Source organism: Pelophylax lessonae, assembly GCF_965119305.1.
Source record: "Pelophylax lessonae genome assembly, chromosome: 6".
Taxonomy (NCBI): Eukaryota; Metazoa; Chordata; class Amphibia; order Anura; family Ranidae; genus Pelophylax; species Pelophylax lessonae.
Window position 1 is genome coordinate 269187435 of NC_138773.1, and position 18668 is coordinate 269206102.

Consider the following 18668-nt stretch of genomic DNA (forward strand, 5'->3'; position numbering starts at 1 on the left):
TGCTTGGTGGAAATGAAAATTATCCACCTAAAAAGGGCTGAGTTGAAAGACGCCCCATACATCAAAGTGAAAAAATTATGTAGCAGGCTAGTTAATTTTGCTGAAATTCCATTGCAGCAACTTAAAATGGTAATTTCTATGGCCCCCACATGCTTGTATGCATGCCTGACCATGGTATGCAACCTAATGATTAATGGTGTCCTGGGGTATTTCCTCCCAGATCTGGACCAGGGCATCTCTGAGCTCCTGAACAGACTGAGGTGCTACCTGGTGGTGTCTGATGGACTGAAACATAATGTCCCAGAGGTGGTCTATTGCAGTGGTCCTCAACCCTGGTCCTCAGGGCCCACTAACAGACCAGGTTTGCAAGATAACTGAAATACATCACAGGTGATCTCATTTGCTGCTCAGTGATTGCAGTATTCTAGTCTGCATCTCCCCAAAGTAATACTTAAAATCTGGCCTGTTAGTGGGCCCTGAGGACCGGAGTTGAGGACCACTGGTCTATTGTATTTAGGTCAGGCTAGCGTGGGGGTCATTCAATGGTATCAATTCCTTCATCCTCCTGGAACTGGCTGCATACTCTCGCCATGAGGCCAGGCATTGTCGTGCACCAGGAGAAACCCAGAACCCACTGCACTAGCATTGGGTCTGATAATGGGTCCGATAATGGGTCCAAGGATTTCATCCTGATACCTAATGGCAGTAGGGTGCTATTGTCTAGCCTGTAGAGGTCTGTGCGTCCCTCCATGGATATGCCTCCTCAGACCATCACTGACCCACCACTAAACCAGTCATGCTGAACAATGGTTCAGGCAGCATAACGTTCTCCACGGCTTCCCCCAGACCCTTTCAAGTCTCACATGTGCTCAGGGTGAACCTGCTCTCATCTGTGAAAGCACAGGGTGCCAGGGGCAGACCTGCCAATTCTGGTGTTCAATGGCAAATACCAATCAAGCTTTATGAGCACAGGGCATACTAGAGGATGTTGGAACCTCAGGCCACCCTCGTGAAGTCTGTTTCTGAATGTTTGGTCAGAGACATTCACAACAGTGGCCTGCTGGATGTCATTTTGTAGGGCTCTGGCAGTGCTCATCCTGTTCCTCCTTCTACTTAACTGACCAGATCAATATCCCAGGAGTTTAATTGACTTGATGCTATACTCATTAAAAACTGTTCCTTTAATTTTTTTTGAGCAATGTATATAGATAATTATATAGTTTTTTTTTCCTCAAGTTATGGTTTTTAGAGCTTGCTTGGGGATTGTAAAGAAACATGGTACAGATTAGATTTTAATGTTCTCGTACTAAAGTTATCACACTCAAAGCTGAGCAATAGGTTTCTTGTGGCTTTAAAAAATTAGTTTGGTTCAAGTTGTTCCATATGAACATTTTGCTTCACTAACAGATGTGTCCACTGGGAGCGCTGTATCATCGGCTACATACAGATTACAGTGCTGTGAATAAAATAAGGTCGGGCTGAGTGCTGCTCAGCCATTTACAGGAAGCCTTATTTGATAAGAATACAAGGCTTTCTCTGATTGGCTGAAGTGGAGATCATGACGTTATTGGTCCACCTCTACACCTTAGTCAATCAGAGGAAGCCCTGTGTTCATTGATCATGTAGCTGATGCTACATATCATTCATACAGCGCCCCTAGTGGGCGCATCTTCTAGAAAAGCAAATAGTTTGTTTCGACCAGCTTTGGCCAAACTAAGAAAATTCACAAGAAACCTGGAGATAGGATTTAAAGTGGCTGTAAACCTCACAGGAAGTTAGAACAAAACCTATTCCTCTATAGTGTATACTTGTCTCAGTCCAGAGCACGAAGTGTAATTTCTGTCTGTTTCATCCCTCTGCTATCATCATGAATCACCTCTGACAAGATTTCTTTTGATGCCAAGAGAAAAATGGTGACCAGGGAGGGAACTCCAGCTGATTGGCAACCTCAGCTCTGTTCCTGTGTGCTGTGTAAAGGGGGTGTGTCCCTTCCCTCCAATCACTTCTCAGAGCTCTCCTCACTGAGCTCTGCAGAGTGTAACTTCAGCTCCCCACCCTGCTTTTCTGAAAGCTCAGACAAGATTTTAAATGATAGACTTTATCTGCAGTCTCCTCTCTACAGCCATTCAAACAGGTACAACCTATGTAGGAGTATTGGGTTCATCTCTGTATCATGTGAGGCCAGCCACTTCACTGGGTATATGTGAGGGCTTACAACTACTTTAAAGCGGAGTTCCTGTACTTTTTTGTAATGTTAGCAGCTACAAAAAGTGTAGCTGCTGACTTTTTTTTTTAATAAACAGCCACTCACCTGTCCCACAGTCCAGCGGTGTGCTCACCCCAGCTGTTCCCCGCCCCCCCCCCCCATGTCTTCTGTTGGTGGCGCCGGCACCTCTACTATGGGCACCCGGCTGTGACCGCTTGCGGCTTCACAGCTGGGTGCCCACTGCACATGCGCAAGTCTTTTAGGACCTGTTGTGTTCCAGAAGATTGCAGGAAGGAGAACTTCTGCTTCCGATCGCCTAAGATGACTGGAACAGAAGTGGGAGCAGGTACCTGTCAAAATCGCATACCTGCTTTACAAATCGGAGCTGGGGAGGATCCCTTAAAGAGGAAGTTCCACTTTTGGGTGGAACTCCACTTTAAGGCCTCACACAGACGCATGAGACCGTATCGCATAAATTGCAGGCATTTTTCCCAGGATACATGATATGCTGTCATGTACAGCAGACTAGAGCAGTGGTCTCCCAACTGTGGCCAGATACGGCCCTTTGCTTGGCTTTATCTGGCCCTTGGAGCAATGACGGGCCACCGTTCCATTTACTGACACCAATGATGGGGCACCAATTAATAGGCCATTGTTTACTTCCACTGATGCTGGGGCATTTTCTACACCCACTGTCCATAGTCTGGCCCACCTAAACCCCTGGACTAGAGTAATGAATGGAAACTGTATGCAGCTGTACACAGGTTTATGGAGCTACTTGTGTAATCCTGCGCATACGTGTGTACAACCCTGGACTCAGTCTGTGTGTAGGTGTGTAGGACTTTATGTATGCAAGTAACAGTATAAACGGCAAGCAGCCAGTATTCTAGGCATGGAAATATGCCCACAATTTACATTATACACTCTTGTGTGCGCCTATGTGCAAGAGACCTAAATCTTTTGTCAAGTGATGCCAAACAAAAATGCTTACTATGCACGTGCTATAACTTTATCAGCTTCCATCTTTAACCACTAAAGGTAGCCAATAAAGGGCATCACTTAAACGCCAAACATTCTGCAATAATAACTCAAATATTTTTACACTGCAAATACGCCTTCATTTTTCTTAAAGTACGACTTGCGCCATAAAATCCCACCCCACATTTAAAACCAGTTTGCAGAGCAATTCTCGGATTATGAAACCTATTGTGAGTTATTTATTATGCTCAGACTGCATTATGTGCGGCTGCTCTTTTTGTAATTGTTAACACACCTTCCCTGAGTAAACAGTGTCAGAGTATTTAATCATTTAGTCTTGGGCCCCCTCCACTCTTACATCTATGTCCGCTCGCTGGGGCTGAACAATCTGAAAGGAATTCTCTTTAAACTAGAGGAACAGTAAAGCGTTCTTGTCATTTATTCAATAACGATGCCTCTGCTTTGGAGCTTCAACAATACTCACCCAGTCTGCCCCTACACTAGGGAGCTGGGGGCCTCAAGTACCGTAATCAAAATGGCTGATACCAATAAGGAACGAAATAAGTAGGCATTCTTTTATTAAAATGTCTGCAGCCTGAGGAGGAATATTTTTACACGGTAATGCACTGCATGGCCTTTGTACCCTAAAAAGGTGGATTTTGGTTAAGTCAGCCACCTCAATGTAAAAGTAGGGAACAGAGTAGCCATATTGTCCTTGCTATAGAAGCCTGCATTACATCTTGTCCAGGCAGGGTCAACCAGTCAGTATAGAAGGGTGCACAGCCTACAATTGCATCCTATGATGCCAAAAAAGAAAAGCATGCACTCCTTAGTGGCTGTAAAACTCTTAAATAACAGTATTGCTGCGCTAAAACCTCAGAATAAAATTGACATAAAATATCTAAAAGTGGAAAGCAGCCACACAAATCCGGAATATTTTACAGATCCAAAGAAAATAGTGTAAATACTGTGGCGCTAATCCTAAACGAAATGTCCCAAATAAACTGGACAAAGCAGTCCTTCAGTGTCCACTTCAAACGGAAGAAAATGTGGGAAACCGCAGGCCCAGAGAACCGCCACCAAGCACTCTAATTACACCGCCTCTTACCAAATAGGAGTGACCTCCATTACAGAGATCCAATATGGCCAGATGTATAGGGGCAAATAGCGATCCTCCTTCCAATGATCCAGGGCTCACAGGTTCAACCGTCTCACGGCTCTCCTCCAGGGTTCAGCACCGCCAGCTCTCCCATCAGCCAGGAATGACATCCACACCACCTCCCTCCTGCACCTTCCACCTCTCCCGGGAGGTGGTGTGGATGTCATTCCTGGCTGATGGGAGAGCTGGCGTGCTGAACCCTGGAGGAGAGCCGTGAGACGGTTGAACCTGTGAGCCCTGGATCATTGGAAGGAGGATCGCTATTTGCCCCTATACATCTGGCCCTATTGGATCTCTGTAAAACTCTTAAACTTAAAGTATATCCTTCTATAGTGTATAATTTTCTCATTCCAAAGCATCTATTGTGGTTTATGTCTAATATTGACATGAGTAGCATTTGACTGTCTATGCTAACACGGCTCTGCCTCACAAGCACACAGCCTGTGGTTGTCAGTCTCAGCTTTGCATGTTTCCTTCTAGGACTGTAGAAGGGGGTGTGCCCTTTTCCCTCCACTCAGGTCTTGGATTACACTAAGCTCTATGCTGTGCAGCGTATGGCATAAGATCACCACCCCCTGCCTTCTGGAGCTGAGAAACGCTGTCTAAATTTTCTATGTTGGATCGCTGCAGTTGCAGGTACACTTTATGTAGGAGGATTTGTTTAATGAGTGGCAGTAAAGGCTGAAGGGTTTTTACCTTCATGCATTCTATGCATGAAGGGAAAAAAACTTCCATTGCTGTCCCTCCAATACTCATCTGAGTTGGCTCCCACTGCTGTCAATCGCAGCCAGTAAGCCAATGAGGAGAGAGCGGGGGGCGGAGCCACGACTTTATGTCTTATGGACGGTTAGAGCGGAGCTCAGGATCAAGCATGCACAAGTGCTCCTATAGCAAGCAGCTAGGGGCCAGGAGTACCGGAGAGGGACCCGAGAAGAGGAGGGTCGGGGCTGTTTGTGCAAAACCACTGCACAAAGCAGGAAAGTATAACATGTTAAAAAAAAAAAAAACAGAACCTTCAATGCCACTTTAATTTCTGTGTATCATCTGAGGCTAGTCCCTTCACTGGGTATATGTAAGGGCTTACAACCACTATGGGATGTGCTTTTATTAAAAAATAAAAATTGTGGGGCTATTCACCCTGTGAAACCAAATTTGTTCTGTGTGAATGGGGACAAAAACAAATGGTATTAGGCTATTTTCTTTCTAGGTTAAATGTTGTTCAGAATCAGGAAAATACCACATTATGGCCACTAGATGGAGCTATCATAGTAACTAAAGGCAAGGCTTTTTTTCCCCTTCTATCTTTTGGAAGCCTGGAACAGGATTAGACCACCTGTCAGTTTTTATTGTAGTCTGTCCTCCCCATTAGGGAGATTCACCCTCTCTGTCCTGTTTACCGTTATCACCAAAAGTGAAAGAAGTTTGGGTCACCAGAACAGGAGTAGAGACCCTGTTCTAAAGAGAATAGGGAGTCCCTGGTGAACCTGGTTGCAGCCAGGGATTTCCTTTCTTTTAGAGGAATTTTTCTCTCACTTCCTGCTTTGGAAGTGAAATCTCTCCAATGGGACACAAATGGCCAAAAAAAACCTGACCGGGGTTATTTCCCCTCCCCCTACCCTCATCCAGAATAAAGTTTTTTTGCCTTTTAGTTCTTCTATAATTATTTTCTGTTGTCTATTTATCTCTACGAGTGGCCATAGTACAGTATTTTTCTGATTCACTCTACTTCTAGATTGTAAGCTCGAACGAGCAGGGCCCTCTAATTCCTCCTGTATTGAATTCTATTGTAACTGTATTGTCTTCCCTCACATTGTAAAACGCTACGCAAACTGTTGGCGCTATATAAATTCTGTATAATAATAATAATTTCTATACGAATGAAAAAAAATTTGACCTGGGCATTTTTTGGTTGACTAATTGCTATGGACAATACAAATTCCATATTGTCTACATTTCAGGATTCAGGCCTATTTTTGAAGGGGATGTTGACGTCAAGTGTAGGCCGGGTTCCTGTACTTTTTTACATTTTATTCATAAAGTAGTTTCCCCATACAAAAATATCAAGATAGCAGTTCCTCATCAAGCTCAATATCTATCTTTCGCTTTGCTTCAGTAACCACAAACCGCGCTTTCGTCAATTTCCTTCTTGCAGGAAAGTCTTTGAGAACACCGCACGCGCCTGCAGCCCTGTTTCCCAATTGTCACATGTTCGTTATGTTTGAAAGGGCCTATGAATGTTTCATGTAACAAGCTCATCAAGCGAACGCTACATGGGGAGATACACATTTCTTTTGTCTTCTTTTGTAGAGCCATACAGTATTTATCTTACAAAACAGCCAGGAACATGCAGCAGAATTTGATTCATTGAAAGCAGAACTGCAGGAAAAACTGGGAGGAAAAATAGAACATTTTTTGTTTAATGAGATTTTCAAATCACAAATATAACAACAAGGCGACAGTCAAGTTGCATAAGAACACCCTCTGTCCCCTCCTGTAAGCATGTTTACAGTGTTAAAATGCATCTACAGGCATTTATTATTTTTATATATATATATATATATATATATATATTTATCTTTTTAATAGTTTTATATTGGAACTTGAGCCAGCCTCCCAGCTGCCTCCACCCCCTCCTCCCCCTCCCTGGCGCCATCATTATAGCGCATGCGCAGATGTGCACATGAGCTCTGCCTGGCCTTTGGGTCCTGGCAGGGGCTATTGCCACATCTGCTCACATGCAGGTGATTTTCAATGCATGCACAAAAACAGGGAAGGTTTCAGACTTCTGGTAGCAGAGCAGGAACCCCGAATATAAGCAGATGTCTGTCTAAATGGCTTATATACGGATGTGCCACAGGGCTCTTGTGGGATCTGAGCTCAATTGCAAATCTGAGCAGGGGGCAGAGAGAAATGCTCATCTATGTGAGAAACTCACTAGTGTTACTTTGCAACACAAATTGTAGAGAAAAAAAAAGGTCCATTTGTAAGAGAGGGAGGGGGAGGAAGTAGGGCAAAAGAACATGACCTTAGGACAGGGGTCTTCAAACTATGGCCCTCCAGTTGTTCAGGAACTACAATTCCCGTCATGTCTGTGAATGTCAGAGTTTTACAATGCCTCATGGGATGTGTAGTTCAGCAACAGCTGGAGGGCCGTAGTTTGAGGATCCCTGATTTAGGGGGAAGGTCCACTTTAAGGGGGTCAGGCTTTAATGGCTGTATGTGTCCCCAGTTAGGGAACAATCTATCACTTTTAGATTTGTCCTGGTGACCATTGTCACTAAAAGTGAGCAAAGTTTAAAATTTTGAATTGTCACCAGAAAAGGAATAGAGGGGAACTCAATAAACGAGGAGATGTCTGGTGACAATAGTCTATTGGATTTCATTCGCTTTCCTGTCTACAGGACAAATGAACTAAAATTTCCTCAGTGGAACATGGCAAAACTGACAAAGGTTTTAACCCTACCCTACGCTACCCAAAATAAAAATAAAAAAAAGTTTTAGCTTTAGATTGTCTGATTGCTGACTCTCCCAGTGCAAGTGCTGCTGTGCATGAGACGGCTAATATGAAGGGTAAACTCCAGAAGGTATTGGCTGCATGTATAAAAATACATTTAATATTGAACTAAACGAAAAGAGTTCCACTGGTAAAATTTTGTCTTGGTGTCTGAGGTGGGGAGTGTAAATCTGAAACTTTGTCTGGGCTTCCTCAACATTGCATCATTATGTATAAAACCAGTGCAGGGCTCACATTAGAAAATATAAAAAAAACACATAATAGTTCTAAGTATAATCATACCAGTGCTTAAAATTAACAGTATATGAACATATACTCAAACTAAAAAAAAAAAGTAAAAATGTCTGATCAAAGTTGAGAAGTCCCACACGCCATGATATGTGATACTCCAAAGATAGCGAGGGTGACGCTTCTTACACTCATGCAAGGCTTATCAGAACAATTGTGACTTCCCACATAAGAGTGGTCCAAAATGCTTATTACTTCAATGGATTATCCGCCCCAATACAATAATAATCTTCACAGGACATCCAGAAATGTTTAAACGGTTAAACAACCACCTCTATACTCCTCCTGAGTTCCTCAATTCCCAACTGCCATCAGCAAGGTCGTTGAATAGGGTTTCATCACCTAGAAAATCTTCAGTGTGCTCCTCTAGATATGCTTGAAGCCTGCTGATCAGGTCACACTTATTCACTTTCACGTCCAAATCAGCTGAGCAGCGAGTGTTGTACAGCGATAGCTGGCAGAGCTCAGGAAAGCCTGGCTCAAGGTTTGGACTTGAAAGGGAATATGACCTGATCAGCAGGCTTCAAGCATATCTAGAGTAACACGCTGAAGAAGAGGCCAATGAAGACTATGTTCTAGGGGATGAAACTGAGTATTCTATGATCTTGCTGATGGCAGTTGAGGATTGAAAATCTCAGGAGTGTAGAGGAGGTTGTTGCTTGACCGCTTAAAAATTTCTGGATGTCCTGTGAAGGTTATCCCTGTATTGGGTGGATGATGCATTGAAGTAAGGAGCATTTGACCACACTTCTATGGGGCTCACCATTGTTCTGGTAAGCTTTGCATGAGAGTAAAGGCCCGTACACACGAGTCGAATTTCGTCCGACGACCGATCTGCCGATTTTCGGCTTGTTAGTATGGTGCTCTCGACAACCGACTCCGACTTTTCGGCTGAAAAAATTCTGGAGTGCAGGCTATAAAATTTTTGTCCACCGTCAAAACACGTCCGATTTTCGTGCAGTCAGTACAGATTTCGACATGGAAAAATCTTATGAGCAAGACTGGGCATGCTCAGAGATGAAAGAACACAAAGAAAGCAAACCAACACATGACATCACTTCTGAAGTAGAATTCTGTCTGACGACAAAATTCGTGTGCAGTCTAGAGCACATTCCAACCAGTGCGACTTGTCTTCTACTTTTGAACTTTGATCACAATCTTGAATATACTCTTTTTCAATTTCATTTTAGTTTGAGTATTCGTTCATATACGATTTTCAAGTACTGCTTTGATTATGATAAGATTTAGCACTGTTCTCCTTTTTCTTTTTTAATATATACTTTTTAATGTGAGCGCTGCACTGGTTGTATACATATTTTTGTTGATACCTAGTATTGCTGTATAGTGCAAGCTATTGGTTAACTTTATTGGTTATTTTCACCTGAGCTCAGATTTTTCTATGTAGTTTATTGCATCCGTATGGTCGACACATGAAGCACAGGATGCAAGTTCGTTCCAGCAAGCAGTTTTTTTTTTTCCCTTTCTCATTTAGACCTTGGTGTTGACCAGGCCTCCACGGCTATTACACACACACACACGCGTTGACTGGGCCTCCTCGGCCATCTCACAAGCACGCGTTGACTGGGCCTCCTCGGCCATCTCACATGCACGCGTTGACTGGGCCTCCTCGGCCATCTCACAAGCACGCGTTGACTGAGCCTCCTCGGCCATCTCACATGCACGCGTTGACTGGGCCTCCTCGGCCATCTCACGTGCACGCGTTGACTGGGCCTCCTCGGCCATCTCACGTGCACGCGTTGACTGGGCCTCCTCGGCCATCTCACGTGCACGCGTTGACTGGGCCTCCTCGGCCATCTCACGTGCACGCGTTGACTGGGCCTCCTCGGCCATCTCACGTGCACGTGTTGACTGGGCCTCCTCGGCCATCTCACGTGCACGCGCTGACCGGGCCTCCTCGGCCATCTCACATGCATGCTTTTACCAGGCATCCTCGGGCATCTCACACGCACGCGTTGACCAAGCCTCCTCGGCCATTACACACTGAACCCCGCCCTTTCCTATTCTCCATGACTTGGAAGGACATAGCTCTGTATCCCTTGGAGATAGCTGAGAACAATATAAATTAACAGTCAGCACATGCAAAGCGCATGACTTTATCAGCTCACAACATTTCTGGCAAAATCAACAGCTATTTTCTTGGCCAATCGTTCACTGGAGAAGTTTCAAGTAAGAAATGGTAAAAAAAAAAGTTGCATAGCCAAGTACCGCAAATTTACAATTGGACAATGCAATCACATGATTGTCTAATGACACCGATGTACAAGCAGTAACATCAGAACTGTTATTTTTTATAATAAACAAATATAACCAAATGCTTCCAATGGTTTATTTAACAGACCAAAAGGGAGATATGAGAAGTTCAGTGTTGGGGTTTACATACCCTAAGACATTTTATTTTTATTTTATTTATTTTTTTGCTTTAACTGGAATATTTAATCAAAGTTGGTTATAATACAGGATGTTTTTAGATTTTACACTATTTACAGGACTAAAATGTATGTAAAAGAAGGAATTGGCTAGAAGCATTGAAAGAAGTTCACATAATGTAATAAGCACTGCAACAATTCTGTACAACTGTTGATTGTGCTTTAGCATTTCTTACTAGACAATTTCCTACAGCCATCTGCAGCCGCACATAGGGTGATGTAATATCAAAGCTATTCCTGAGTACGTTTTTTGGCTGTCGGGATGGAATGGAAGTAATACACAGAAAAACAGTATTAAATAAAGCTGTAAAGAGACTTGACCCCAAAGTGACATTAAACTCTGGTGTACAAAAGAATGCTGTTTGAGTATTCACTCAAATTCCCTTCTATTGCTCTCAGCCTCGTCCAAATCTCCCAATTCCTTTTTTTTTTGCTTTTCCTTGTTTTTTTTTTTTGTTGTGATCGGACTTCCTAGGGGCTACCTTTCTTTCCCATGGCCCCACTGTATCTATGAACTTGGGCACCTTCTCTTGGGATGGACTATGGGATTTGCAGTGTACGTGACTGCAGCTAAATCTAGGCCATACATGGTGGTTTGTTTTATTCAGCAAGCCGCCTGCAGGAAAAAAAACTGAATTCCCCCAGCCACATGCTCAGTATGTGGGAATTCTCCCAGCTGTGTGATTGGGTTCTGACAGTGGAACTCCCCCACTGTAAGAATACACAGATCAGCACTACTTTCCAACCAGCTGGTTTAACAATCTGTCGATCAGCTTGAATGTGTAATGCCATACCTGAATCGAAATTCAGCTAGTTCCTGTTGAACCGGCCAAATTTGAATCCATATATGGTATGGCCATCTTACTGTGCAAACAGAAGTGGGGGGGGGGGGAGGTTTAAAAGCTCACAGTAGATGTTACAAGGAAGCAAAAAAAATAAAAAATATGAAAAATGATTACAGGACCAATAAGCATGGGATGGCTATGCAATATTCCCTTAGATCCCTCCTTAGAGATTAAGGCCGGCCATGCACAGTTCAAATTTTGGCCGATTCAGTAGGAATGGGACAAGATTATACCAAGTTGATCCATCCATCAGCTTGGGTACAACCAGCCTGCAAGATTCTCTTGCGATTATCGCTGGTGGCTGCTATAGCCACTAGCAATAATCAAGGTCTTCTCCAAGCGGGGACAGCTTCTCCTGCCTGGAAAAGACAATGGCCCGGCAGAAGGGATTCCCGCATAAACACGGTCTATGTTGATGGGGGAATCTTAACAAGTTTCTTCCCTGTAACCCACTTCTGTAAATCCATAAAGAGTTTCCTTTTATTGAATGTGCTTTGATAAATGTGTAGCAGTGGACAGTGGTTTAATCTGCCCATTATTTTCTTTTTCAGGGAGCTGTCCTAACTCCCTCCATGGACCATACCATGTCACTACAACCTGCATCGATGATCAGCCCTCTGACCCAGCAGATGAGTCATATGTCATTAAGCAGCAGTGGAACAGTAAGTGGCCTCTTTGTTTTGTGTCATTGGAAATTGTATGACTTCACTCTCTAGATGTGGGTAATAAGCGCCTTTACACTGGGGGAGCTAACGCTGCTGTATGGAATGGGTAAGTTATCACAAACGCAGATGAGCCTTGGTGCTTTGGGAAGATCGGTGGCTTATTTTGGGAATCGAGGGACTTGGATGAGAAGAAATTTCCCTTTTCTGGAAATAACTGTTGGCTCAGCGACGATCAAAGACGAAATTGCACTGTGCCTGAATGTTTTATGACTTTTTAATGCGCATTCAAGGAGAAAAGCAGATAATGGGAAGCTGATTGATTTCCTTGTAAATTTCAAAATGAGACCTGCCCTCCACGCTGCATCTCCGATTCATAATTTATTCAGCTGTTCCTTTATACCCACCACGTTTCTTTAAAGTGGACCTAGCATCAGATATATTTTTTTAATGTTAAGTGCATGCATGCAAAGTAATGGAACACTTAGGTATTTATTACCTCTCAGTCATCATGGTAATCTGCCTGGTAATATACCTTCATGTGCTTTATGATCAGAAGGATGGCATCTTTCTTGTTCAGGGTCTGCATCTGCCTAAACTAAGATGGTGGATCAGAGATGATGCAATCATGTAAATTCTGATACCAACACAGTACTTGGTTGTGTTCATCAATGTCTGACACAGATCAGCCCCCACTTCAGCCTCTCATATTAAGGCCTCATGCCCACACGGGATGTTAAAAAAAATGCCACTACCGACACCAAGGAAAAGCTATAAAAACACGCTAGAAGCATTTCCCATTAGCGTTAATGCGCGTTTAGCTGTCCTGGCTTTTAGCAGTTTTTTTTCTCTGCCCTTTTCTATTTTCCACTCCCAAATCCAATTACTACAGCTTAAAAACACTTGATGCGGCTTAACACGCGGTTAACCACGTCAGGCATTTTTACAGCTGTAATGCTGCTGCTCCAGGGAGGGTGGAGGGAGGGAGGGGGAGGAGAGAGATTGGTACTGGTACCAATCCCTTGTATTTTCCTCCTGTATCAGCTGAATGCTATCTGGAGGGACAGGAGGAGAAGCCAGCTTTCAGCTGCTGCAGGAAGAAAATACAGATTGGTTGCCGTAAATTCCGCCCCTCCTGTCCAGGTTCCAGGGGTCAGCAAGGAAGGATTGCAGTCTACTGGTCATCTGCCTGTGATCAACTGGTTGCCAACCCCTGCTGTAAATCCTTCTTGCACTGGTTAGTCAGCATAGGTGTAATGGGGGGGGGGGGATTATTTTTTGGACTAGTTAGGGTTAGCCTGTATAACTACTTAAAGGGTTGTAACGTTAAAGAAAAAATAAAAATATGTCCCTGCTCCTTTAAAGAACAATATACAGTATAGTGCTTGTGTGGAGTCATTCGTCCTTCTCTATGCTGTAAAATACCTGGTTGATCCTGCTGTTCCTATGTCCCCTGTGTGTGTGCTTACCACGGTAATCATGCCTTCTGATCCATGATACCGTGGTCCGTTTACGTGCCTCCATTATTCTGCAGTCTCTCCCTCTCTCCCCCTCCTCCCCCCCTTGCCGCTATTCTGTGTAAAGCAAATGTGCCTAATAACTAGAATCCCATCTGTTATATAAAGCTATGCTGCACTGTGTGTTAGAAAAAAATATGCAGCTTAATACCTTATTTTAGAGCACCGCTGAGTGGTCATGTGCCCACCGGCCGTTCTCCTCCTGACTGACGTCACAGAGCCCCTCCTGCTGTAGTCCTCAGATTGGGGAAGGAGAGTGGTAGGACGTCACGTGACCGCACTGTGAAATAAGGTATTGCACTGCATAATTTTTTATAAAACAAAGATACTGCAACATAGCTTCATATAACGGAGGGGATTCTAGTAATTAGGCACAGTGAATTTACAACCACTTTAAGTGTGATGCTTCCAATATACACTAATATCTAGAACCATACTATACACCCTACATTATTCTTATAAACTGATTTTTAAAAGCATAGGCAGAAAGCTTGAAGCTCAAATGTTTTTTTTTTTTTTTCTGTCTTCTGAATATTTAATGTGCTTTTTTTTTTTTTTTTAGTATATGCCTGCCACAACAGCTATGCAAGGAGCGTATATACCGCAGTACACACACGTCCAAACAGCTGCCGTCTCTGTGGAGGTCAGTATTAATGTCTGGCTTAGGTCAAAGTGCTGAAATAAACTGAACAGATCAGGCCTGACTTGAATGCCAGAGTGAGATGTCTGTCCACAAACCTGAGCAATTCAAACTAAGCTCATGGTGAAAAGAGACATTAGAAGAAGTTACCGATGTTGGAATGATCAGTAGATCCTGATAGAAGCAGCTGATGTATCTAAAGCATCATTTGTCTTGAGAAATCAAACTTGGTCCCTCCCCCTCCTACCATTTTATTGATCCTTTAAGATGATGGATTGCCTCTCTGACCAATTGAGAGGCAGCAGGGGGTCAGCCCAAGGTTGGCTTTTACAGGGAAGATAGTGGGTTTTGACATGCAGCTTTTATTAACAGTAACTTCAGCTCAGGCATCCTTTTTTTTTTAATCATATGCTGAGTGCGAATTGAAAAGGTTTGTGACAGGTTTATTGAACAACCTTGTCAATCTTACAAGAATAAATTAAAGCATTTTTTTATGCTTTTAAACCTTGTATATATTTAATATGTAGACCTGCGGGAAGGTACATTTGCCAGAAACAAATGCAGGCTCCTTACTTTACAGTAATCATGGTTTAGTGTTATTTTTAGAGGAAATAATAGAATCTCTGTATATGGCTGGTTTTATCTCGGCAATCCATCCCGCCACACTCCCATGCATAGAGAGTAAAACTTCAGATCTATATATAAAATATTCAAAGCATAGAAGGTCATGCGGAATATATAGTCAACAATAGTCTGAGCATAACAATGGGCTTTGCCTCAAACTGGCTTTGCTCTCCCTGTACACATAATCAATAGAGTAGATAGGCCTATGATGATTGGTGATTCTCATACTATAGAGCAGTGGTTCTCAACTCAACTGGTCATTGGGACCCACTAACAGGCCAGATTTTGAGTATTACCTTGGGGAGATGCAGACTAGAATACTGCAATCACTAAGCAGCAAATGAGATCACCTGTGAGTTCATTTAGTTATCTTGTAAACCTGGCCTGTTGGTGGGTCCAGAGGACTGGAGTTGAGAACCACTGCTATAGAGGGTAGCCTGACAACGTTTTTTTCCATTTGGGACTCTGGTAACCCTAAATCTACCATATTTAGCATATCGCACATTTATAGAAATGACCATTTTGCTCTCATACTTAGATTTTTCCTTTTTGGGTTGACCAACCTTTAGATCTACTCACATGTTGTTTTATAGCGCATTAAGGCCTTTATTTACCTTGGTTAGCCATTTGGGATACAGTGATAGTTTTCACTGCTTCCACTTAGTAATGTAAGGCCTCATGCACACTGAGCCTACAACGCCACCTTTACGCTTGTTTAGTTTCTTTGGGTTTTTTTTCAGCCTGTAAACACACATCTATGTTAGTCTATGTGCCCATTTACAGGAGTATTAGAGGGACATTTTAAAGCTGAAAAAGAACCATCACTTGCACATTCAGGAGCGTTTGGGGAGAAAAAAATGCTGAACATCCCTAAATGCGTGTACATACATCTAAATGTTAGGCGCATATAGCACTTGAGTGTTCATTCCAATGGCTAGAATAAATTAGAAATCTGGCAAATGGAATCAGTGAACACCTAAATGTGTTTCCAAAACACAGCTTTAGGTGCATTTTTTTCTTTCGGCCCCTTTCACACGGGCGGTGCGCCCGACGGACTTTGTTTTGCTCAGCGGGGATCGATTCGCCGATGCCCGCTGAGCAGGCGGATGACCGGTCCGTCTCCACTTACTTTGCAGAGACGGAGCTGTCAGATCCCCGCTCTCCTCTATGGGAGATTGGATGAAAACGGACCGCCTGTCTTGTTTTCATCTGATCTTATCCGATCCTCAAGACGGATGGAAAATAGGGTCAGGATCGGATTAGATAGCAGGTGTCCACTGACATCCGCTGCTCTATAGGGCTGCATCGAGCATCCGATCAGGTCCGCCTGAAAAACTGAAAGGCAGACCAATCGGAAAGCCCATGTGAAAGGGGCCTAAAGCTGCTTTTTTTCCCACCAGGAACAACGTCTCCAGGGGAGCAAAAAACCTCCTGTGTGCAGCCCTACTTGACCACACGTCTTCGTACTAAAATACAATAAAAAGAGGGAAAATGTAAAAATTTGAAAAATTTGTGTTAGGCAAATATTACAATAACTTTTCTGCCACTTTTCTTATTTGGAGCAAAGTAATAGTCTGTTCCCAAAAGGGTCCCTGCCCCATTTATCCTCATATTACCTGCAGCCCTGCTCTGCTCCTGCCTCTGCTGATCCTGGAAAGAAAATCCAGTGCTTACAGGTACTCCAAAGCGTGGATAGGGAAATAGTCCCTTTTTTTCCCATTTAACATGCTAGTTGAACAAAAATGTGAATAGTCTATGGGCTGCTTTAGGCCGGCCATACATGGAGAGATTTTCTTTCCTGCAACCATGGGTTGCAGGAAAGAAATTAGCTTTCTCTCCCAATTAGCACAGATAGTGTTGATAGTGCTGCTACCAATAATAGCAGGTAAAACCCAGCATGCTGGTTGTACCCAAGTTGATCGATCAGCTTGTTACATTCAGCCTGCCCATACACGGTTCAAATCATGCATGGTCTGCCTAAAGCCTAGTACACACGTTTGGTCGGCTTCTGTTGGACAAACATGCTGGAAAACCAGCAGCCGACTGGCTCCTGATCAGCGCACTCAGCCATTGGCTGAGAGTGCTGATCGGAGTGTTCTGGTGGAGGGCTGTCCCCCTGCCAGAACACAATAGTACAGTAGGGGAGATCACTGTACTAATATCGGATTGTTGGTACAGGGGCTCAGGTTTTTTTCGTTCAACTCGCTGGGTTGAAAGGAAAAATATTGGTGTGTGTGTTAGGCTTTAGACTGAGAGGGAAGGGCAGTACTCTCAGCTAAGCTCTACTGCTTGACACTGTGCTAATCGACCTTACTTAAAAGAGGGGAGAGAGTATAGGGATGAGCTCAGCAATGTACTTCTACTCCTTCCTTGTCCAATGAGAACTTGCTGTGGCTTTAGGAGTTGGGGGTATGCACATAGCTTTTAGCTATATAAGCAAGGTTCACTTATATGTGGGGTATCCCACATACAGATTCCTGGGGATTTACTTTAAAATGAGTCCTCACCTAAAATACTCTGTAGCTCCTCTTTTAAATAAATCTGTAAAAAAAAAAAATTGCTTACTTGGAAGAAAGTTGTGTCCTGTTTGTCTTTGTGCCAGTCTCAGCACTATAATAATAATGTGTCATTTCTTCCAGGAACCCAACCCATCCCAGCCAGTGACAGTAGAGACGTCTAGTGAACATTCTCCATACACCTATCAACAGAACAAGTAACTCTAAAAGGTAAAGGAATATTTATACATTGGAAGAGACTTAGAAATTATTTCTTAGGACTGAAATGATTTCTAAATAGTAAAAAGTATATTCAGAAGACCTCTCATTGCATCCCTTGGTCCCTGTTTTTTCCATCCATTCATTGATGTTGCCCCCCAGTGATTTATATAATTTATACAAATCTATAGTCAGTTTCCAATAGATCTTCTGTTCTAGGCAAATGCGTATTATTTCCAAGGGGCATGCATTGACATCTAATAGGTTTTTCCTAGGTCAGAGTGCATGCTGGTGAATCCTGTTAGATTTATGGGGCTTTTACGTTTTTTAAATTAAGTTAAGACGGCAAACTGGAGAATAAGCAGTTAAAAGGGAGGGATGTTTGCCACCACACCACCCCTTTTATATATAGTTCTTACTCTCCCTGTTTGATTAGTAATCTCAGAAACTGCAGCAAAAGGATTGAAACTCAACCCCCCCCCCACCCCCAGCATTGGGAAGGAGACTCTACAACTAGAAGGGCACAGCTGCTATTAGAGAGCTTATTGTTCCAAAATCAATGTTGAACATCCAGTAAACTTCATGGTACTCAAAAGTCAAAGTGATCAAGCCCCTATTTAGGTCTCCTAACCATTTTGACTTCAATCAGATCCACGGTTTCAGCCCTGAGGAAGGGGGAGGCAGTTTCCCCAAAGTGTCGACTTCACCTGATACTTTTATTTAGCAAATGGTTGGATCTGACCTTTGAGCATCATGGACTTTTTACTAGGCACTCGCCAATACCCACCTCAGAGTTTGTCATCTATCATCCAGGAGTGTTCTCAAGGCGATCAAAGAAGCCGCAGCCTGAGACCAGAACAAGCTGCACCTACACTGCACCTTCATAAAACATCAGCCCCTTTTAAAGGAGGACTAAATTATGTCCTATCCATTAATATCAATACTTTGCTTCTATTAGTTCAGTCTGTCCAACCTACACATCAGCTAAATATCAGTGCTGGATGGACTGACCCTTTAACATCTTACCTGACCAAGAAAGTATTCACAAAAGGGGGCGAGGGTTGTCTGTTTATA

The 18668-nt window shown here is 43.2% G+C and overlaps 1 protein-coding gene across 6 annotated transcripts in view; it reads left to right on the forward strand.

Annotated features, from left to right (window-relative positions):
- RBMS1 (RNA binding motif single stranded interacting protein 1) overlaps positions 1-18668 on the forward strand; it is a 532988-nt gene that overhangs the window by 504506 nt on the left and 9814 nt on the right. For all 6 annotated transcript variants that reach the window (XM_082261033.1, XM_082261035.1, XM_082261032.1 and 3 more), the window contains exons 11-13: positions 11989-12099; positions 14179-14259; positions 17520-17606. In XM_082261033.1, the coding sequence (XP_082117159.1) occupies positions 11989-12099; positions 14179-14259; positions 17520-17597 (270 nt within the window). In that variant the 3' untranslated portion in view covers positions 17598-17606. The remainder of the gene's footprint in view (positions 1-11988; positions 12100-14178; positions 14260-17519; positions 17607-18668) is intronic.